This window comes from Topomyia yanbarensis, chromosome 2 (assembly GCF_030247195.1).
Source record: "Topomyia yanbarensis strain Yona2022 chromosome 2, ASM3024719v1, whole genome shotgun sequence".
NCBI lineage: Eukaryota > Metazoa > Arthropoda > Insecta > Diptera > Culicidae > Topomyia > Topomyia yanbarensis.
This window is the reverse complement of record NC_080671.1, coordinates 218255159-218280145: the sequence shown is the minus strand read 5'-3', so window position 1 is coordinate 218280145 and position 24987 is coordinate 218255159. Positions and strand designations below refer to the sequence as shown.

The 24987-nt window shown below is 38.8% G+C and overlaps 1 protein-coding gene across 1 annotated transcript; it reads right to left on the bottom strand.

The window, feature by feature from the left end:
- Positions 1-13581: 13581 nt before the first annotated feature.
- LOC131682911 (uncharacterized) lies at positions 13582-20970 on the bottom strand. Its single transcript, XM_058964724.1, has 6 exons — positions 20716-20970; positions 14851-15262; positions 14510-14670; positions 14262-14439; positions 14073-14200; positions 13582-13990 (listed from the first exon to the last, which is right to left on the bottom strand). Exons 1-5 carry the CDS (start codon positions 20953-20955, stop codon positions 14118-14120), a joined length of 1074 nt encoding a protein of 357 aa, XP_058820707.1. The 5' UTR covers positions 20956-20970; the 3' UTR covers positions 13582-13990; positions 14073-14117.
- Between the last annotated feature and the right edge of the window lie 4017 nt (positions 20971-24987).

Sequence of the window (24987 nt, the reverse complement as noted above, 5' to 3'; positions counted from 1 at the left end):
ACCACTTGTCCGGAATTCCACTAATCTCGTCTTTCATGGATGTGTCGAAGAAAACAGTAGATTCAGAAGTATTTATGAAATGCACACGGTTGGGATTGTAAGAAGAAGGGTTAATATTCAGCGTCATGTAGTCAAAGTACAGGGACATGAAACGGATCTGAGAATTGAGCTCAACAAGCCTTTCGAAATTTTCAATCACGACCGGGTTCAAGATATCGCATCGAATGAGCAATCGATATGAGAGTTCCCAAAATCGATTTTTCAACGGGAGAACGCCCGATAGCACTTCGAGACTCATCGTATGGGTCGACTGCATGCACCCTAAGGCGATACGCAAACAACGATACTGAATTCTTTCGAGTTTGATGAAATGTATGTTCACGGCGGAGCGAAAGCAGAAGCATCCGTATTCCATTACCGACAGTATCGTTGTTTGATACAACCTAATTAGGTCTCCTGGGTGGGCACCCCACCATGTTCCGGTTATTGTACGAAGAAAGTTGATCCTTTGCTGGCATTTCTGTTTCAGATACCGAATATGGCATCCCCAAGTACCTTTCGAGTCGAACCAGACCCCTAGATATTTTACTGTGAAGACCTGAGCGATAGTTTGACCCATTAATAGAAGCTGTAGTTGTGCTGGTTCACGCTTCCTTGAAAATACAACTAGCTCAGTTTTCTCCGTGGAGAATTCGATACCCAGCTTAATAGCCCAAGCAGACAAATTGTCCAAGGTATTCTGTAATGGTCCTTGTAGATCGACAGTTTTGGGTCCCGTAACAGACACCACGCCATCGTCTGCAAGTTGCCTTAACGTGCAGGAATTGTCAAGACATTCATCAATGTCGTTGACATAGAAATTGTATAAAAGGGGGCTTAGACATGAGCCCTGGGGAAGGCCCATGTAGCTAAATCGTGATGTCGATAAGTCACCATGCGAAAAATGCATGTGCTTTTCCGACAACAAGTTTAGTAAAAAGTTGTTTAAAGTCGCTGAAAGACCATGCTGGTGCAGCTTCTCTGAAAGAATGTTGATCGAAACTGAATCAAAAGCCCCCTTAATATCTAGGAACACTGATGCCATCTGCTCTTTGCTAGCATAGGCCATTTGAATTTCAGTTGAGAGCAACGCAAGACAATCGTTCGTCCCTTTGCCTTTGCGAAAACCAAATTGTGTATCTGACAGTAAGCCATTTGCTTCGACCCAATTGTCGAGGCGGGATAGGATCATTTTCTCGAACAACTTCCGGATACAGGATAGCATTGCGATCGGACGGTACGAATTGTGGTCGGAGGCTGGTTTTCCTGGTTTTTGGATGGCGATGACCTTCACTTGTCTCCAATCGAGTTGGACAATGTTAGCCTCGAGAAACTTATTAAATAAGTTCAACAAGCGTCTCTTGGCAGAGTCAGGCAGATTCTTCAACAAGTTGAATTTGATTCTGTCTGGCCCCGGAGCTTTATTGTTACACGACAAGAGAGCAAGTGAGAACTCCACCATCGAAAAAGGTGTTTCGTTCGCGCTATCGTGAGGAGACGCGGCGCGGTAAATCTTCTGTGCCGGGGCGGAATCCGGACAAACCTTCTTGGCGAAATCGAATATCCAACGGTTTGAATATTCCACGCTCTCATTAGTACTGTTTCGATTTCGCATACGTCGGGCTGTTCCCCAAAGAGTGCTCATCGATGTTTCTCTCGTTAATCTGTCGACGAACCGGCGCCAATAACCGCGTTTTTTGGCTTTCATCAAACTCTTCATTCGCTTGTCTAACGTCGCGTACTGTCGAAAACTGGCGGGTAACCCGTCGTTCCGGAAGGTCTTAAACGCGGCGGCCTTCTCTGCGTACACGTCTGAGCACTCTTTATCCCACCAGGGATTGGGAGAACGTTTTTGTATGTTCGCGCCGGGTACTGGCCTAGTCTGAGCTTGATTCGCGCTGTCGAGAATCAAGCCAGCCAAAAAGCTGTACTCTTCCTCCGGAGGAAGTTCTTGGGTAGATTCGATGTTGTCGGATATCGCGGCAGCATAGCTCTTCCAATCGATATTTCGTGTGAGGTCATACGAAATATTGATTGATTTCAATGGCCTTGAACCGTTGTGGGGATCAGGAATTACCTTCCACGTGCAATTTAACCGCAGCGATGTTGAGCAAAGGGACAAGTCTAAGGCGCTCGGGCGCGCTGGAGGAGCAGGAATCCGTGTCATTTCACCCGTGTTTAAAATTGTCAAATTGAAGTTATCGCAAAGATCCTGAATTAAGGAAGACCGGTTATCATCATAGAGGCAACCCCACGCTGTACCATGAGAGTTAAAGTCTCCTAAAACTAGTCGCGGTGCTGGCAGGGATTCTAAGATGTCTTGTAGCCGTCGGTGCCCAACCGCGGTGTTGGGGGGAATATATATGGAAGCTATGCAAAGGCTTTTGCCTTTGGTTGTTACTTGACAAGCGACAACTTCAATACCTGTTATCGAGGGAAGGTTAATTCTGTAGAAGGAATAGCACTTTTTGATCCCCAAAAGCACTCCTCCATAGGGGGTGTCTCGATCCAGGCGAATAATATTAAAGTCGTGGAAGTTGAGATCGATGTCGGAAGTTAACCAAGTTTCACATAATGCAAATGCATCGCAACTCAAATTATTTATTAAAATTTTGAAGGAATCGATTTTCGGGATGATACTTCTGCAATTCCACTGTAGAACAGTGATCAAATCCGTGACCTCGTTCGATGAGTTAGCCATCGAAGGATACAATCTCTGAGAGGAGGGGCCATTTAGCAGTCAACTGCTTCAAAAATGTTCTCACTGTAGGGAGAAAAGCTAACATAAGACTTTTAATAGGATCAGTAATATTGAAAGTTTTTATTATCCACTCCACTATGTCCGAGAGTTTTATAATTCCAGTGCTGTGATTACTCTCGAACTGAAACAAAGGAACACTTGGGACTTTTGATGTTCCTGGAAGTGCTGGGAACTCCTTCTCTGAGCTTAATCCTCCGAGACCAGGAGCTAATTGCTTCGGTTTGGTTGCAACACTTCCAATAGATGTGACTTTCGGAGCCCCCTCAAGGGACACCTTCTGGCCTTTACAAGGAACTTTACGAGAGGAAATGTTCCTCCTCTTCCTATAAATTCTAGGCACCCTAGTAGATGTTCCCTCTTGTGGGTTACCAGCCTCGCCCTCGTCAGGAGGCAAGTGAGTATAGATGTTTGCTGAGGATGGTGGCGTAGCATTCTTTAACATTTCTGCGAAAGAATGTTTGGATCGTCCCGCAAGGGAACGTTTCAGTTTATCCCCGCGTAGTTTGTACGCGGGACATGCCGAGATATCATGCAGACTCTCCGCACAGTAAGGACACTTTTCGGCTTGCCTACTGCACGAATCATCTAGATGATTCTCCCCGCATTTTCCACAGCGGGCCTTATTGCTACAATGGGTGGCTGTGTGACCCAGTTGTTTACACTTTGTGCAATTCATGACCCGCGGCACAAACAGACGCACAGGCAGACGAACCCTGTGCAAGAGGACGAAATTTGGCAAAGCGGTACCAGCGAAGGTCACCCGATAAGAGTTTGATTGGGGGTACGTTTTTGAACCATCCCCCGCAACTACTACTGAGTGCAAACGTTTGCACTCAAGTATTTTAACTGGCTGAAGTAAGCGGTCTCTGAATCGGCCAACCCCGTACTTCAGCAGATCCTCGCACGTCAAACTCTCATCGGTTACAACGCCTTCGGATTGTACTCTTACCACCGGAATATACACGTTATAATCCCGCGTAAAGTGCTCACAGCAAGCAATATCGTTGGCCTGCTTTGAGTTGGCTAGCAACACTCTTATCTTGTCCGAGCGGACCTTTGAAATTTCGGTCACAGCCGAGAACCGTTCCGTCAGGTCTCTAGAAATCTGAAGTAGATTCAGTGATTTAGTCTTGGGCCGAAAGAAGACCACAAATGGACCAGTTGAGAGTTCTGGATAGCATTTGGGCCGGGGGGGAGCCTTAGAAGTTGAACCCGATTCAACTTCCATTTGACCATCCGGAGAGGGAACCATAGAAAGCGTCAACGCACGGGGTCAGCGCCCGCGCAGACGGAAGAAAGCAATAAATGTGTTACAAAAGACAAAAACCACTTAGCTTTAAACTGGTGTCCAACGACGAACCGATCCAGCTTATATAGCTGGCTATTGTTTAATCCTCACACGCGAACAAAAGACTGAGGACCGAACCGAACTGGCAAAATAACCTTGAATGCGGATTAACACTATTCTTTATCGCCTCACACAGCACTACGGACTAGAAAAAACAACCTCTGTCTCGATGGAGAGCTCGAAAACGAATGAATTTACACATTATATTTAACGTTTGGTAGACAACCCTATTTTCATATTTTTTCAGTGCACCATATAAATAACACCATTTGTACATTATATTTATGTAATTAAATCGCAAAGGTTTCCTTTAAAAATCGCGACACGTATAAACGATCTAAATAGTCAATGGACAAACATGGATTCACGCTTGAAGTCTGGTAGAAAACCCATCTATCACATCCAAACCGTTATAACTTTCGATTCTGTCAATGAAATATTTTCATACTTGCAAGGGATATACTTAATTACTATATCTTTCGAATGCCATGTACTAAATAAGTAGACAAATATTTTTTTGTTTATAGAGATTGGACCAAACCCGTGGGTGTTTGCTGGTAGCCTTATAAAACGTATCATAAAACTTCAAATCGCCATATCTCTCGAATCCCTCGATGGATCATTTTGAAATTCACTGAGAAGATGCCTCGATACTGTATCTTTCGAATGCCGTATGCCAAATTTACGGTCATTTTTTTAGTTAATAACGGTTTTAGGAACACCGTGATAGAATATTTTATTCAGAACAAATATACGACCGAAACAAAACCAATATTTTGGAAACATTGGTCGAGTGGGGGTATGTCGTTTTCAACAGGGATTAGTAAAATATAAGAAGAAGCCAGCTGGCGGATCCTATCCTAGATAGATACCACAACGGCATCTGCAAGCTGCCCTAGCGTGACGGAATTGACAAGACATTTGTCAATGTCATTCACTTAAAAATTGTAGAGAAGGGGGCTTAGACATGAGCCCTGGGGAAGGTCCACGTAGCTAATTCGTGATGTCGACAAATAACTTTGCGAAAAATACATATGTTTTTCAGACAACAAGCCCTCTGAGTCAGTAAGAAAACTGATGCCATCTGCTCTTTGCTAGCATATGTCATTTGAATTCCTGTTAAGAGCAGCGCAAGGCAATCGTTCGTCTCTTTGCCTTTACGAAAGCCAAATTGTGTATCTGACAGTAAGTTATTTGCTTCGGCCCAATTGTCGAGACAGAACAAGACCATTTTCTCGATTAACTTCCGAATAGAAAAGAGTATTTCAATCCGTCCATACAAGTTGTGATTGGAGGCTGTTCTTCTTGTTTTTTTTGATGGCGTGGACCTTCACTTGCCTCTAGCCATGAGGGACAAGGTTACTCTTAAGAAACATACTAAATTAATTCAACAAACGTCTCTTGGCAGATTCTTTAACAAGTATAATTTCATTATGTCTGGTCCTGGGGCTTTATTGTTGCATTATCGTCCGCGGGGGGAAGCGGCGCGGTAGATCTTCTGTGCCGGGGCGGAATCCGTACAAACCTTCTTGGCGATATCGAATGTCCAACTCTCTCGTCAGTACTGTTTCAGGTTCGGTTTCTCTCATTAATCCGTCAACGAACCAGCGACAGTAAGCGTTTGTTGGCTTTCATAAAAATTTTCATTGGCTCAGGTAAACCGCCATTCCGGTTGATCTTGTACGCCGGTGGCCTTTTTCGCGTACACGTTTCAACACTTTTTATCCCACCACGGGTTGGGAGACCTTCCACGAGAGTTCGCGTTTGGTACACGTTTTCTGAGCTTGAATAGCGGTGTCGAGAATAAAGCCACCTAAGAAGCCGCACTCTTCCTCCGGAGGAAGGTCTTGCATGGACTCGAGTTTACCGGATGCAGGATGCTTAGCTCTTCCAATCACTATTTCGTTTGAGGTCAGACGAAATATTGATTGTACTCGTTGGCCTTAAGCCGTTAGCAATAGTGATTAAAATTGACAGAGGATCGCTGCCGTGTCGATCAGAAATTACCTTCCACATGCAATCTAACCGAGTCGAGCAGAGGGACAAGTCTAAGGAGCTTCGGCGCGCTGGGGGAGCAGGGATCCGTGTCATTTCACCGGTGTTCAAAATTGTCAATGGAGTTATCACAAAGTTTTTGGAGTGAGGTAGATTTCGATGATCATTATCATGAAAGCAATCCCATGCTATGCCGTGGGAGTTAAAATCAACTAAAACTAAGTTCAGTGCGGAAAAGAGTTCTGCAATGTCGCAAGATCTTCAATGCCTGGTGTCGAGGGAAGGTTAATTCTATTGAAAAAAATAGCACGTTTTGATCCCCAGTACTCTTCCGTAAGAGTGTTCTCGATCCAAGCAAATAAAATTAAAATCTATTTCTGAAGTACGTCATGTTTCGCATAATAAATTTTAAAAGGATCGAGTTTCGGGATAATGTTTTTTTAATGCTACTGTTAAACAGTGATCAAATCCGTGACCTCGTTCGAATTAGCTATCGAAGGATACAATCGCTGAAAGGAGGGGCTATTTTGCAGTCAACTGCATTAAGAATGTTTTTATTGCAGTGAGAAAGCTTACCAGGATGCTTTTAAGAGGGTGTTCTGTAACAATACGGTCCACAGTGCTGGGAACTTCTTTTCTGAGCTCAGATTTCGGAGACCAGGAGCTGTTTGCTTCGGTTTTGCACCAGTAAGTACTGTTATTTTGGAGGACATTGAAGAGACACCTTCTGAACATTACAACGAATCTTAGGAGAGGAAAAGTTCCTCCTTTTTCTATTGCTTATAGATGTTCCCTCCTGGTGTTCATCAGAGTCACCATCGCCAGTAGACAAGCCAGTATAGATTTTTGTAGAAACTTGTGGCTTAGCTATTTAAAGCAGCATTTCTGCGAAAGAACCCTTAGAGCGTCCCTGAAGGGAACTCGTCAGTTTCTCTCCGCACTGTATCATCATGTCGGGAGATTATGTTGATTTCCCCCACTGTAAAGATACTTTTCGACACCCCTCCCCCAGGAGTCATCCACATGATTCTCATCGCATTTCCCACAACGAACCTTGTTGCTACAATGGGAGGCTGTGTGTCCTGATTGTTTACAATTTTTGCATTTCATTACCCGTGGCACAAAAAGGCGAACAAGTAGACGATCATTGTCAAAGAGGAGGAGGTAGAGCAAAACCGACGAAGGTCACTCGATAAGAGTCTAAGTTGACGTATGGCGTATTCCTGTCAGCTGCCACTGATGTTGAATGCAAACATCCTATATCTTCCCTGACTGAAGCATGGGGTCTTTAACCCTTGATAAGGCCGAGAGTTTGGGGCTAATAATGAATGTTATATTAATGGAAACACGGTTCTTTAACTTAGTTTAGAATCTACATTTATTTCGTAATAAAAACTGTTTTGAAAAAGGTGGCGATATAGTTGCCACCGCCCGGTAAACACGTTTTATTAAACTCTATTTCTTAAGGATAGTATAGGAAGAAATCCAAACGAAAGCTTAAGCTAGCTACCGTTATGCCCGTTTTTATGTAACCATTTTTTTTATTGCTAGATTCACTGTTTTTACCTCCATCTTTGTTAAGGCCAGTGCTCAGGACATTTTTAAGGGGGTTGGTTTTATTCGTTTCTTACAAAAGAAGGGTATAGCAACTCTCAAACTTTGAAGATCTTTTCTCAGGTCTGGAGGCCCTATTCTTTTGTATCAATCGACTCAGCTCAACAAATTGGGACAATGTCTGTTATCGAGAAGGAATCTTGAACCGACAGTGCTGCCTATGGCTCGTGGCAGTGCGGATTACTGCAGTGATTTGTAGTAAGCTTACCGACTAAACCTAAACCTCTTGTTCCTTCCAGCCTTCAACTTACGCAGTCACCGTTAGGTATTACCTCAGTAGGGATTATGTGTTTACTCTTTTTATATTGTGTTATTTGTTCGTAGATTTCCCATTGCTGTTGTTTTTTGCTTGCTGTCCAACTTTCGCGCTATATCTAACTTGCTGATGTCTACTGTAAATATCGTCACCTGCCGAGACGCGAAACGATCCAGAGGTGCTGACCTTAATGACCGACATATCTTTACAACTACCTTTCTTGGCGCTAGTCGTTTCGAATTATCCTATTTAGCTGGTGCTGAGCGGGGTACTCTCACAGGAATAGGAATTTTTGCTTACCGATTCCCGTTTTCGTAAACCATTTAGCTCTCAGGCACTAGGACAGACCACAGGCGGTGGTATTTTTTTGGATGATCTTATCCCGATTTCTCTGTCTTCGTGTTGTTTGTTTGTTGTTTTTCATCCATAGCTGATGTTGCAAGCTCAGAAAGAAGGGAAACATTTCAAAAGTAATTCAAAGCCTTCATTGGAATGGGTTTTAGACAACTACATTGCCACCTATTTAGATTCATTTTATTTTGATCTTTGTATTTTTTGCAACTCAAGAACCGCGTTTTCGGATAAAAAAATACTTGTTTTTACAAATTTTGATCACCAACTTATAGGGTGTAGAGTATTTTATTCAAAATCGAGTTAATTGTATTGTCCATGCAGGAAAAGAAAAGGTGACAATATAGTTGCCACTGTCTTATAAAGGGGTAAAACAGCTAACATGAGGACGACCGCGTCACATTCAACCCGATTAGATGGTACATATACACTATACTCCTTTGCAAAAGGCCCGTAGCCAGCAATATAATTTGCGTGCTTCAAATTATTTTCCTCCACCAGAAGCTTATCAGGGCTAATTATTGATGTTTCTGTCACCGCCAAATATTGCTTCATCAGAACTCGAAAAATCTGCAATAGATCCAAACATTTCTTGTCTTCGGTCCGGAAAAGTTTACAAATGGCCCGGTTGCGGAGGGTGGGTTCATTTTTAGTCGGGGAGGTGATTTTATTGCGACATCAACTCGCCTTGAGGCAAACCATTATCAACGAAAGCCGTTTTTGCACGGGTTGTATTATAGTCATGAATGAGGAATATACAGTCGTGATTCACTGGTTGGCCCACAGCCTATGTCCAACTAACGAATTTGATTCGCTAGTTGGACCAACTGACAAATGTAAAAAACTCTCCAAAGAAGACGTTAGTAGTGTAAAAGATTAATAAATAGATTGTCAAAGCAAATTTGACATGAGATTTTGGCGTTCAGATGTTTTTCAGTTGGACAAAGGTCCAACGGCATGGCACGAAATATTATCTGTCATTCTGCCCGAGACTTGCGCGCTATTCATTCAACTTTCAGCCAAAATATCGTATGAAGGTTGCAATGATGTTCGGAAGGATTATTTGAAAACATCCATACCATGAAAAAATCATATAGGATGAAATACTCTTGCTTATAACACTAAACTTTTGCACTCTCTTCCTTTTACTACGTGATGAAGCTACAATATGCACATATTTGTATCACATATACTTATCTATACATCACACTTACTTTCACTTTGAACACACGTACATATTACATTTTCAATGATAAAGTGCAGCGAAAATTATTTTTTATTAAATTTTTTTTGAGGACCTCACAAAAATAAGTCTTGCCAAGAACCTTCCAAACAAGTATTCTAAACAAAAATATAATTTTATTGGTTTTGTGACAACTCAGAAAAGGTATCTAAAGCTTTTGGTATCGGTTTTAATCATACTTCTCCTACAGGTTAAACCATTTAAAATTTTATTAGCCAGAAAATTACTATGAGATGTTGTTCCTCTGTCATAATAATAATTTTATAATGAGAGGTTGGTTAACTTGTTTGCAATATCAGTCAGGGTATTCAGATAAATTCAATTTTCTTGAACGATATAGACACTGTGGGTATACAGAATAACTTTTGAACCAGAAGTCGTAGCCTATTACTTTTCTTGGAAAAGTTGTACACTGTAGGGTAAAAAAGGTATTTTGGCCCACTTTAGGACATAGTTTTTAAAATTTTGCGAATAAGACATAAAGACTGCAAAGGTTGGTAAATATACTCATACACAACATCGGCTTACATCTGACCATCAATATAGATCCCTTAAAAACATATAATTTACTAAGAAATCAATAAAAGTTGTATTTTTCATAAAATGCTTTTTTTTCTATTTCCGCCACCCAAATTTCATTTTGGGAGATACTTTTATGATTCGATCATTTTCGGCACAGTTTACTGCCTCCCGGTTATCAAAAGTGTTAATAACAGTGCAATTCAATGATTATATAAAGTGAAGTGGCTTATAAAAGCATTTTCGGCATATTTTCAACAGACGCGAGTGGTGACAGTTTGTGAAAATCGAATTCCGGCAAATGAAAAAATATCTGTTCCTCGCATTACGGGCCGTCGATTCCCGATGCAAGGACAATAAAAGTGCACAGAAAACATCTAGAAACACAGTGTACATTGTAAAAATAGTGCAAAATGGTTTTTCAGAGAAAAAAATTCGATCCGAAAAGTGAAAAAATATGACAATAAGAAGAAATGACATATTCAAACAATTGGCGTTTCACCAGCGACTACCAGGTGTCGCCCCAAAATTCTTCGTCCGAAAAATAGGTGGCAAACCAGCCGGTCGGTGCTCAGCTAATTTCGTCCGCGTCCCTTGTCACCTATTTTTTTTTATTGGGTGTTTCATCGGCGGTGCTATCTTTGAAAATGAGCCGTCTTGGATATTCAACTGTTTTTTTTACTTTCTTATTTTATTGCAAATGAGTAGAGGTTTTGATTCTTTTATATTCAGGATTGCAGATATTTTGTCGCATGTAAATTTTGGGTGTTCGTTGATGTGATGGCGCTGTAAGGGAACACGTCTCTGCCGGTCGGCCAACTTTTCTTTGGACTGAGCAAACTAATTTCTATGTTTGTTTAGGCTTTGCTTTACCAACGGGGGAACTGATCCACATAGCATTCAATGTGCTTAGGGAAAACACATGGCCTTATTTGAGTGGAATGATGACTTCAATCGTGTATAAGGTTTGAGAATTTACAATTCGCGAGAGGGATCGGGGACCGGTTGGCAATTACCTTCAGTTATGTCAGCACGAAGAATAAGCGTTTTGCTGTCATTTTCGTTGGTTAGCTTTCAATTCTATCTCATGCCTCCACGCGAGTCTGTCTATTGATGACATTTGGTCCTTAGACCGGCAACGACTGGGAGCTATCAGCCTTCTACCGATAGTAGCCGAATGAGAGTGTGCGAACAGATCTAGCCGAGAAAATGATACCGTAAAAGTTGTTCGGAAAGCAGCTCCAATAAGACTTTAATTTGACTAGTATCGATGATCGCGGGTCAATACGTACTGAAAATTCGCCGCGTCTGTTTTAATGAATCTAATTTCAAGTTCGGTTATTGGTAACAAGCCCGTGCATCAGGTTAACGATCCTTTGTATTTTTCATCGATGTTCGATATAATCGTACGTATACGTGTATTTCACAAACAATCCGATATTAGAAATAGGAAATACTTTCGTTGATTTATAACATCTAGAGCTATCATAACTCTTTGTATAACGTGTTATCACTCGGTAGTGTTCAACCCAATAAATATATCGTCGAGAAGGAATAGTGAAATTTGTCAGAATACTGTCGCAATAAATAGTGATCCGGCCCATTATGCAGATAAGATTGGCTTTTCTAGGCAATATTCCCACGATCGGCTGTGTGGATGTGAAATTGCTTTTGTTTAGAAAACATAGGATGCTCTCGGTAGCCGGCTGCCCCGATTTTAAAAGAACCAAAAACTAAACAAGATCTTATTTTTCGAGCGAACTTCTTGAAAACCAACTGAACTACTACCTAATAAACTGTGCTTTGCAGGTCGCATCGCTTGCTTGGAGCGAATCCTAGACCCTATTCCCTTCCAAACCACCAACTCCGCGATACCTATGGAAGAGTCTGATGAACATTCTGTATAAGATTCCTCATTTTATTCAAGCGATCGCCGGGTAAAATCAGCACTGACACGATAGAAACCACGAAAAATTCGTCGCGTGATTGAATATTATTAAACAATATAAGCAGTGCTCCTTATAGCCGCTATCCGGAGTTCAAGTTGCTTATTTTGCTAATCGTATTAATACAACAAATGATAAATTTCCCGAATTCTCGGCAGCCGGCTGCCCAGAGCAATTATTACATGATAATGCTATTGGCACACTTACTAACAACTGTCCCCTTCCCGTGATACATGTGGAGATGCAGAGGATTCCTCGGTCTCTAGTAGCAACATGTATCGGACTAACATTCCTTCCTTTCCCAGAAGATCTGCATTCGGACGTGGCCGGCGTCGGTATTGATCAGCATGCAGGGATCAGAATAGATTGTACAATGTGGCTCATCATGTTATTCCCAAGCATGTTGTTCCAATGAACATTTTGCAACCTAATTTGGTTCTGGTCAATAACGGAGTAGCAACTACGGGCGATCTCTTATGCTTATGCTTATGCTTATTTCCGCCACCCAAATTTCATTTTGGCCCGTGGCGGAAATATATTTTGGCCATGGGAACAATTTTGCAAACATATTGTCGCCCAGTTCGTGTATACTCGCAGTAATTTAATATTGGTGTAGTAAACTACCGTCACAGAAATAAACAATAGAGAATTATCAAATTCTATTTTTATTCCAGCTTTCTCTTTTGATTCATCCATGTTATTCCTATTAATGTGACTGAATCTCTGAATAATGACTCGCCATCTCAATCATTTACCATGTATCTGTCAAGTCATTCCAATCGCATAACATACCATGGGGCCATTGGCGCGTCTCGTTCTCGATTGGAATGACACTGTTAGGTAAATGGTAAACAAACAATTGAAATGACAAGTCGTCATACTAGAGATTCAACGTCTTTATTTCTATGGACCATTGCAAGATGACGTCAACTGAATAAAAATACTCGTGTCTAATATGTACATATGGTTATTTTTCTCGTAGAAGGCTATTTGCACAAATTTAGTTGATTTCTAAATCTTGCGTCAGTTTCAACTACTGGTCTACTATAGAAAATGTCAGGGTGAACATCCATCTCGAGCTATTGATTTGAGTAAGATCGAATGGATTATTCAAAAGTACTGCCTTTTGACTGTACACCCAAAACGCGACCCGTATGATTCACATACTAATACGCATGATTCGAATGCAAATACTGCATTATAACTGGTATAATGCATAAAAAGCGTCATTGCCCCGGGACAAAAACGCATGATGCAACTAGTCCTCGGAAGAAACACATACCACCCTATTATTGATAATGTATTGGTGGATTCAACATTGTAAATGTATTCGTGCTGAAATGAAACCAGAACCAATACATAGAGAGAGCGCAGTCACTCACACCAGTGCATTCGCGTGTATGACTGTATGAGTGAGGTTAGTTTTCATAATACTCACACATGCTTACGGGATCAATTCTCAATGATCAAGATGAAAGTCAATAAGAATGGAATGTAATGTTTGTTTTATTTAATTTTATTGCACATTTCAAAGCATTTTCATAAAAGCCAGTTCAAATTTCTTGCTAGGCTATTCGGTAGAATTTCAATTCTCATTTAAATCAGTTACCAACGCAACAACGTTGGGATCAAAGCGCTGCCCCTGATAGGTTAAATTGTAGAAAAAAAAAAAGCTGAATAAAACTGAGCACACTTTCGAATTCTTTTGCATATTGTGGAATACGGTGTGCAACTTAAATAGCAAGTCAACTGCTGCTATTGTTGATTTACATTTAAACATCATATTATCTAACACTACAAAATAACTACTAATATGTTCGATCGATCCAACAGCTATGATGAATGGTTGTACAGTTATTTGATGATCAGCGGCTTCCTTCCTGCGGTGCCCGATGGTCTCAGTGATTTTTGCTTCAGTCTGGAATATCAAGAAAACAAGCATTTTTTTAGTATTACTTAAAATGTGTACACTGTAAGGCATAATCTATAATTATAATTACCTCAATCACTGTTATGAACGTTAATCGACTTTGATACAACGTGGGCTAGCTCCTCTCCTTGCCTTTGATTATAAAATTCGGGCGCAGTATTAATGGCGGTGTCAGAAATGCAATGAATATGCACTTTTCTACAGAACAAATGGAAAAGTATGCATAAAAATAATAATTGAATGATCGATATGAAAATACCTGAAATTTCAAAACCATCAACGAATGTTGACAATATGGCTGCTGTCAATAGTTTATCTTCGTCAACCAGAACTTTATGTGATGTATACACATCCTTAAATTTTCCAATGAATTGTGGTATCTTCGCATGGATGGAGTTGTGATTATCCGCATGTATTGTAGCGAAGTCGTAAGACACCTGAAATAATAAATGTGAAAATTAATATATTATTTAATTATTTGTTATAATTATTTTGCATCGTAGTTACCAAATCAAGGGTTTCTCCAAAATGGTCCAGTACATCCCAATCTAAAAATTTCAATTTTCCAGATACAGCTTCATATCGCCGTAATGGAAAACTTGTTTTCCATGCTGATACGATTTCGGCAGTGTTATTGTATCCGATGTCCTTCAGTCTCAGTTTGGCAGCTAAAATCATAAATTTAAAGAATATTACTTTTCATCCAGACAAGACAGCGTCAGATAAAATTCTGTTCTAAAATAGCTTTAATTGTAACCGTGTTTGTTCTTTGTAAAAATATATTTCTACTATATCTCAATGTCTTTATCGTCGAAAGGATAATTAATGTGAAGTAAATGTGTACTTACAAAGGCAGTGATTCTGATCCTCGTTTGAAAGTGTGTCCCACGCTTTCGTGAACTGCTCAGCTACTGTCGTAGAGTGCGAAATTAAACGTTTCTTCTCCTTTCTATAGCGTAGATCGTGTTGTTGCAGGTACCGACACCGAGAATATAACAATCCTCCAGAAGCAGTGCCCATCGAGGCAGCAGAATACCAAATTTGATCATGTTCTTCAGGAAGTTCTTGCTTGATCAAATTTAACATTTCAACGAAGTTTTGATGAGAAATATGACCTTTTCCAGATCGATAAAAATGTTCAACAACTGTCACTTTAATAAACTTCCGACATGCGGGTTGAAAAAGCTTAGTCCCATCTTTTTGCACATACATCGCCAAAAACATCTTGCCGGAATCGTAACGCTTGCAAATTTGAAGTGTCTGAAAGGGTAAATTCTCTAATTTAAAATTTGAGACAGAGTCAATAAAAAAGATGTGCGAGTTGAACCAAAATTGATTTTACAACCAAAGACAATGTTTTAAACATAAAGACACGCGGAGAGGAAAAAAGCAAATTTGGTGGAAAATGTCATGGTTATGACCAGTCTGGTGACTGGTCGCATGTTTGCTCGTGACATGTACAAGTTGCGGATTCTTGCGACATGTAACACAAGCGCGTGTACTATGACACGATACATTTTCCCCGTGACATGGCATAAAATTTGTACATGTTTCAAAATAAAACTGGTTTGTCAAGCAGCTGTACATTTACTGAACTGTGACAATAGAAAAACAGGTTTGCTTGTTATGTGACATGTCGACAAAGAACCGGTTTTGAAAATGGGTAAAATATTAAATACTGTACTTTGGCGGATAATTGGAAAATATAGCAATATAGAAAATATATTTCTTTCAGCATTTCACAGATAAATATTGTTTGTTATTGCGAGTTCGAAGGTTGAAAATCAATAGTTTCAGACATTTTAAACGCACAATGGGAAGTAAATGCGTCAAAATCGAAAATTTTTCTTCTTTCACAGATAAATATTGTTTGTTATTGCGAATTACGAAGTGTTGAAAATCAATAGTTTTAGACATTTTAAACGCACACTGGGAAGTAAATGCGTCAAAATCGAAAAAAAATCAACTTTTCACAGATAAATATTGTTTGTTATTGCGAGTTACGAGGTGTTGAAAATCAACGTACTTTGGGAGGTAAATGCGTCAAAATCAAAACAATTTTCAACTTTTTATAGATAAATATTGTTTGTTATTGCGAGTTACGAGGTGTTGAAAATCAATAATTGTAAACATTTTAAACGCACACTGGGAAGTAAATGCGTCAAGATCGAAAAAATTCAACTTTTCAACTAGCAAACCAAGACCAAATGTTCTTCTTTGTACAGATTCGTAAACTTTGTGACTGGTATCAGCTTGCGTGCGACAGGTAAATTATCCTCATGACCAGCCTCAAGACCAATGGCGCATTTAGATTCCATGACAGGTCACGAGACCAACCATCGAGGCTTAGTACATAAGTTCCAACTATGTGTATGGTACTTACTAGAGTCTGTGGTATTATAGAGTCCCGTACAGAGGAATGCGCAACACTGCATAAAATGATGCCAACTTCTTTATTTCTGGCACCCACAGTTTTTGCTGTAATTGTAATTTTTAATGTAAATAAATCGCTTCGTAATTTTTAAAGCGTTTAATATTACTTGTATTTTATTTTTATCATAAAAGTTATTTAATGTATGTGTATGAAATTTCGCTTTGTAAACATAATTAATTATTTCAATACTCCCTATTCGTTGCTTCCCAAGTATTCATTTACAATGCTCAATTTGAACCGTTGTTTAATTGGGTCATGAAGCTATATATAGTTTTCCGTTCCATTCGATAAATTTTAGGTCCAATATACATAATATAACTTCATTTCAAAAAAAAATCGTAATGCGTAAAAACGATTTTTTTGTTTTTAAAATAAATCTTATGTAAACATAGACAACCATACATAGAAAAACTGCAGTTGTTTACATCCCGCCTATCAAGACAACACGCAAAATGAAAAAAATATATATACATTGCATGGTGTGTTTGTCAAATACAAATAACCCTACGAGAAAACATGTATTCATTTTTCTGATAGGGCATCATTTGTCGTGAAATTGGATATGTCAAACACTTCTGATAGTGTCAAATTCAGACTGTCAACATATTTCTTTATTTTAAATTTAAATTTTATTTTTATGTTTCCTGTGTTGGAAAAAGCTTTTTTGTAATCACGATTTTCGAGGTACAATTATTTTCAGCAATTGCGAAAAGCATACAAAAGGAATCTGGCAACGATGAACGCTTGTTGTCTTTAGATTTACTGCCGGGCCTAGTCGGGAAAATCAAGAAGAGCAAGAAGCCTGTTGTCGTCTCTTCTCTTAGTATGATAGGTATACGTCGGAAATCAATTTGGTTCCAAATCGGCGCCACTCTGTTATATACTCTGGGATTATATTTATGAAAAATTACCGAAGACGATGTTTTAAATATAGACACGCGGAGAAAAAAATAAATTTGGCTGCAGTGTTTACAAAAAAAATGAGAAAAATTATTATTCCTTAAATATGGTTGAAACTGTTTTGTTGTTTTTACTTGAAGTGAAACTAAGCTAGGTTCTAACCACATCTGTTGCTCTAATGTATGAAATGACAGCGATTGGGGTTGTAACCTGACTCAGTTTTGGGGCATTAGTTCATATCACGAACTAACCGTTCCTTTTTATATATTTTTTAGTTGGGGTTTTAATCACATTTGCAATGATGGCGCCACTGAAACGGAACATTGCAAGATGACGTCTGAGTAAAAATGCACGAAAAAATGGCAGTTCAGCGAATTAGTTCAGTTCAGAATTTTAAAACAATTTGAACCACTTTCTTGTTCTGGGAGGAATCAAAAATTTTCTAAATCCAACTAAACAAGCTGTCAGAAAAGTTAGGTTGAACATTTTAATGCAATATGCTACGTGCAGAAGTATGCGAGGGATAGACCATTAGGGGAATCTGTGTTTCGATATAAAAAAACTTTTCACACTTCACTGAGTTAAATTCCAAAAAATCTGTGAAAAATTGCAACGTTTCCAAACATCTGTGGAAATTTTCATCAAAATGCTAAAAATATGCTATCTGTCACCAAAGATTGTGAAATAAATCTGTGAGATTGCAGAAATTTCTATGAATATGGTAACATTATTCTTATAACAGATGGTGCTAGTATTAAGGGAAAATTGGCAGATCGAGATTTATTGTAGAAATTTGCTCATATCGTTATGTCCGTTAGTCTATGTTTATATTCCATTTGAAACGAGGAGCATAATGAGCAACGTTAATTGCGTGTAAAATGCACGTCTCATCATTTTACTTTCTGAGATTATAAATTGAATCTCGTAGTCGCATAATGTAATATTTGCGAAAACTCTGCTGCCATTTATTATATAGATTCTAATGACAGAATCTCGAATTATCCATCTGTCAACATTGGAAATCTCTTGTGGTTAAATTTAAGTTAAATATAAAATTTCGAAAAAAAGAACATTAAAACTAAAAATATTTAACCAAAACTGAAAAAATAATCCATAACTTAAAAAATCGCCAGTTTTAAAGTGCTACTGGGGATGAGTTTTCCAAAATGTTAGTGTTATAATAAAAACCAGGAATACTCGATATATTTTCCAAATGTCTTCACATTCAATAATAAATATCCTCATATGTTGTATGTGACTAATACTCCGAATCGGTTATTTCTGTTGAGCAAAAATTATTTCAGTAACTGTCTAAATCCTGAATTCTCAAAACAATCGCCGAATTTCTCAAAATCTAGGACGGGACTTACGGATAGATGTTTTCTTATTTTATAGTAATTTTATTTTTCCTCTTGCATAGTTTCACATATTTTAAACGGACTGACCACATTTGACAGTTCCCACTGGTTGAATTTGATATTAATATCGTTTTTGCTTAAAGTAAAACAGAGTCGTGTTCTAATCCCAACCCATCTCAAAATGTAGGAACTGACTCAGTTTCGGGGCCAAGTAAAAACGTTATAAGTTTTTTGTATCCGTGAGTTCTATTCCAGTTCAAAATATCTTCAAAATGTAAAAGTATTGATATCTTCAAAATGTAAAAGCATTGATTTCCAATGACTTAAAAAATGATGTCTTCGTGAGCCCTCACACGAGCATAAAAAGTGTCATTGCTAAGTAATAACATTTCTAGAATTGTGGTAATTCTGTCATTAGTTGCATCACACGATCATTAAAAGTGACATTACTGCTCAGTATTGATATTACTAACGCTTCGTGTAAGGGCACTTTTCTTCTCTGGCATCCCTGATCAAAGTAAAGGGAGTGTTTGGTTGATTTTCAACAGTCGTCTCTCTTCGTATTCTCTCTGGCACTGAAATATTGACAATGTCTATTTGACATGACTAAAATAATAAACATATAGCTTTGAGATGTGAAGTTTACTCGGTTTATTCAGCATCTTCAAGCAGCTGCAGTTTTTGTTTTGTATACGTCAATAGGTCATAATCTGATACGCTTAGGTCGCTAAAATGACCAGCATAAAACTGGAAGGTTTATTTAAACGTTTTCGTGCTGTACACATGTGTTGGATTGTCTGGATCCTTTGCAATCGGCACTTTGAACGTCGATGAGTTGTATACTCTGAACGTATCCGTAGTCCCCAACCTGCCAACGAATTGTGTTTTACAGGTAGGTACAAAAGAGATTATAACTACTAGAGGTCGCATGCCGCTTTTAGCACTGATGGTTTATTATCTCGCTCTTACATATGCTAGGCCTATACATACATTTCAAAGTAATGGGATAAAGTACGCTAGAGCGAGACCCCATGCTTCAGTTCGTGAATACATGGAGACAGTAGCGCTTTGCTCCCTCTAGTAGTTATAATCTCTTTTGTAGGTACTTGAACATTTCCTTACGAACCGAAGTTTATTTAAGGATATAAAGATGGATTAGCATATTGGCATGGATGAAAATCGCTCACACAAAGCAGTGTATGCTATGTTACAATGTTAAAAGTAATTATGACAAATAAAGGACATAAACAGCTAAGAGCACTATTCGGAACATTATCTTACTTTTACTGTTGGAAGATTATTCCAACATTTGCTCGCCCTGGCTACACACTTTTTAAATAAATTGTTAACAACATGCTAAAACTAAACAGATTGTTCTGCCAGTAATTTTGTGGAGTTAGTATCGCATTGGGTCCTCTGTAGGATATAATTTTTTCCATCACTTCACTTCGTGTTAGTCATAAAAACCATGCACAAGTTAACATGATCCACAACAAATTAACAGATTTAATTAAACTTCTGGCCGATAGGAAACGTTTACTGAACTCTACTGTGTTTTACATTTCTTATGATTTTAAGTTCTTTTAAAAGTTGTTTCTCTGCGTATCACACTGTTGCTATACGGTTCAAAACGGTTTACTTTTAGAGCATAGCCGAATCGCTGTTGTATGAAGTATGCAAATATTCTGCAGATTAATGTCACATTTGCTTTAGGCTCAATTTCATGGTTTAGAACAATAACTTTGACAGTGTTAATAGTTCATAATTGACTCATTTCAACTTTAAACAAATATCACGCACACCAAGTCGAAATTCGGCACATTTTAACCTTCTTCGCAGTAAATTATTAGTGTAGAATGGTACCTATTATCTGTACAATTAAACCAGGACTACATGTAGCTATCAATAATTACCTTCGGCTTAAATTTTAGTCCGGCTATATTACTGACAATGGGCCGAACATGTATCGCATAATTACTATAGAGCTGCAAGACTGTTTTGATTGATGAAAAATAACATACCTCTCGAGGATCAAACGGACGGTCAAGATTAACCTGCGTTTCTTTATCGCTGACACGTTTTTTTAAACTGTTGACAAAGTCGATGCGATCTCGAAGTATGGGCACAAACTGTTGTAGCTCGGCTGTATTTTGCCTCAAATACTCAAAGTCGTCTAAAGTTATATTGGCATCTTTGAATGGATTAATTAGGTGAATCAGATGATTTTGTCGCAGAAACTCTTCCGTCGCCTGATTAGCCATTCCAAAAACTGGAATATAGAAAATATATGTAATGCCAAGTACGGAAATGAAGTTTCAAGTAGTCCGCCATATTGCATTTTTTGCACAAGTTTTTCGTAAATTTTCGCAATATTTTCATACTTTAGTAATTCAATGTTATCCTTACCTTTATTTTCGCGGATAAGAATTAGAACAGCACTTATTAGAAAGGCAGCACAGATTAATGACTATTTAAATAAATTATTATCCAAGTGAACCGTCCGCCATTCGTGAGGTTATTTTAATGAAATCATAGCGCATATTTCACGCATACACACACTTGAGAATTCGAGAAAACTATAGGCTTGTTGCAATGGAGCAGTATACGAACGAAGAAGCTTCACTATGAAATATGACAGATGTCACACATATACATATAGGGTGAACTTGTATAAAATACTCCTTTTTGTTGTTTGGTTCAGAAAACAGAATCAACTAACACATTCACAAGTGCGTTGATTACACTGTATCGCGTATTCCGTTTTCGTTTGTTTCATCGTGTATTAGGTTGTGTTTGTATAATGCAGTAGCTAAGCTTGGTTCGTAATGGCGATAATGCATGATTCTAATTCGGAATATGATCGAAATGTAGCAATGCATTTTTCGCTTCAGGGAAATGTTTTGGGTGTATTGACAGCTTATACCGCTAGTTTGGAATATACTGGTACGGCAGTGTTTCAACGGAATTTCATTCAATTGTTTACGGAAGTATTTTATACATATTTTCTCGAATATGGAAGTCTATTATATGCAACAACAGTATTTATTCAAATGAGCTGAATAATGCCGCGAGCAGCAACAAACACGAGATCAACAACGATCAGGCCCAGTACCACTAAACAAACAGCCATTACCAAGAGTGAAGTAACAATGATAACACCAAATGCCTCCAAACTAACAACCAACACCATCAATAAGCTTCAGTCTATTCTCAACCACCAAAGGCATCAGTCACAATACCAGTGTGCTCTCTGCTGCTACCCAAGCCAGCGCAAGCAGATGCTTTTTTCTTGTGTGCTTTGTCTGAAGAACAAAGGGAACCGTTACTATTATTCAATCAAGATGACTGAGTGTCGACAACAAAATGTGATTCTTCGGGCCAATACGGTGGCCATTGACTTCCGGTCTTTCCGCATAAGACCGAGTATTGGTGATGTGGAACATTTGCTGAAGGATAAAATGCAGCTTCGGTTTTCAGACGTCAGTTTCATTCAGTTGGAGCACGTCAGACACGCGGTGCTGATAACGTTCAACAAATTCGCCCAGGCAAAAAAATCATTTCGCAAAACAACTTGAAACACGTTCTGGATTGTGACACCGCAAAAATCAAGATCCCTGTGTATATGGATAACGAAAAACGTGGAAGTTAAATTACATGATTTGGTACCACGTACTTGCAAAGTGGCCATTAAAAGATTCATGTCGTATTTCGGAGAAGTGGAATCAATCACGGAGGATATGTGGAGGAACTACTTTCCAGGCATTTCAAATGGTGTTTTTGTGGTGAGAATGCGGGTAGACCAACCCATTCCCTCTTACCTTACCCTGCAGTACACAACAGAAGGGGTGATACCATTATACAGCAAACTCTATGTACATATCAAGGACAAACTAACACGTGCCAATTCTGTGAACAAACGGCACATTACGGACAACCCTGCCCAGAAACCGCTAAGAAAAGCTCATCTACAGAAAGAAATACCAACACTCAGTCTCCAATATCATTCCATGAGCCACAAACGGTTGCCAAATTTGTGGCTGCTGTTCAAGCAATAATGACAACTGCGAAAGCCGCTTCAAGTACCACAAACTCAACAGTTAATTCCAGCAACGAGGAAGCTACTAGCAATGGCGGAGGGTTCACGGTCGTAACCCGAAAGGGAAAGAAGTTAGGAACAACACCTGATCGCGAACATCAAGGCAGTAACCCCGATGATGACCCGGACAAGTACGAAGACGACAAAGATACAAATGACCCCCTTGATATAGTTGACGTGAATGCAAGGATTTCCCCGACACGAAAACGGATCTCCGCGCGCAATGGCAAGTCGCGCGGACGGCATCGATCTTAGCATTAATTGTTTGTTATTTTTATTGTTTACATCATGTAAATATATAAAAGACCCACGGCTCCGTGAAGCTAACGCCGTGACCCGTGCCAAATAAACGAATTAAAAAAAAACACCATCAATAAAGAATCAAATGCCGATGGAAACGGATTAACAAAAGCGAGTTATATGTTCAAGAAGCAAATAAAAACATGCGACTGTTAGCATCATGAATGCAGTACCGAAGACGACATGGACGTGAGCAAAAACGCGTGACAAGACGGAACGAATCCATAATCCGGGCGACAACACAGAATGTTTCACAGCCAAGGAAGAGAATCTCAACACGCAGCGTCGAGCTGTGGCAACAAGACCCGATAGGCAGGCATTTAGAAAGTTACTTTTAATTTTTACATGGTATAACAATCAAAAAAGTCCCACGACTCATTTATGCTAACACATCGAGCCGTGTCAAATAAACAAGAAGGAAAAATATGCGAAACAACAAGCTTTGCCGCCTACATTCTTCATTGAGTAGCAATAACGTCAAGAAACGGATGAAAAGGTAAATTGCAGAAGATATGGCAGAAATGTGTTTTATCCCTAAATCGTACAATATATTGTGGTCATAGCTTATTGTATGATCTGCGATGTAATTTTTCGTATAATTTACGCAATTTTACTTTCGTCAATTAATTATGATTACAGTAACATGATTTGTTCAACAAAAAATGACGTATTTTAATAACAATATGTTTTGAAAGTAGTTCGCAACATTGCTACTTCCTCCAGTTTTTCCATCATTCCTGTATAGAGGTTGATGAGTTTCAATTTTGCGATTTATAATGGTAATATGTATCTGCAACAATAATGTTGGTATAAAATAACTGTAATAAGAGTTTTTTAAGAAAACTGCGACTAGATTTTCAAAATTTTATGTAAATTCGTTTAATAAACATAAAAAAGTGATTGGGTGGGCCAAAATATGTGAGGTGGCCAAAATACCTCTGTTACCCTACTAGTATCTGCCGGAGTTAGTATTGTACATTTTTTAGAACACATAGGAAACTGTCTACACAAATTTAAATATGAAAATTTGTGCCACCCTAGTAGTCATATGTTTGTTAAACATGTATGTGAAAATAGTTAAAACTGACGAAGCTACGGTATTTATCTTGAAATGTATCCAGTGAAAATGTAATCGTGCACAGAGCATTCGCACGACTGATTTGTTTAGAAATATTTCCTAAATTATGAACGAAGGGTTTTGCATACAAAGATGAATAACTTTTATTAGCATAAAACATTATTTTCATCCTAATTATTAGCGAATTTCCTCAAAATTCCACGCGGCCTTTCCCGATTGAAAGGAACGGCCGCGCTCCATGATACGCCGCGCTTAGCCCATCTGTCATAATATCGCGATTTTGCATAACGAAGGGCTAAATGAACCAGGTCTGTACCACAAAAGGAGAAGGGCTAAAGGATAACACATATTGTTCCAGAAAACAGCACTGTGTTATGCAACGTTTTGTGCAGGTTGATTATACCAGGTGCAAGTGGTGCCAAATTCACAACGTTCATTCCGAATTGAAAAGTCCTTTTAGATTACAGAATTGATAAAATTGGTTAGATGAGATAAACTAATCAATCAAATTCTGTTTTAAAAATTGTCCTTGCGTTTAAAACAAAATGGGAGACTTATTATTACCGCTACATACTAAATATCAAGCGCAAATAGCAAATACAATTGCTAGTTACACCAAAAGCTTACTGGCAACCTTACAGCAGCATTTAAGAAGCAGTTGGTGCGGCGTGTACGTTTCAGTGAATCTCTCAATAAAAATTCCAACGTATAGGACGAACTTGTTAATAATTATTGGAGTATACCAAATATCAAACGTAGTTAATTTAATCGTGCGTGCAAACGCGAAAAAGACGGGAGCGGACTTGCTGGGCACAATGT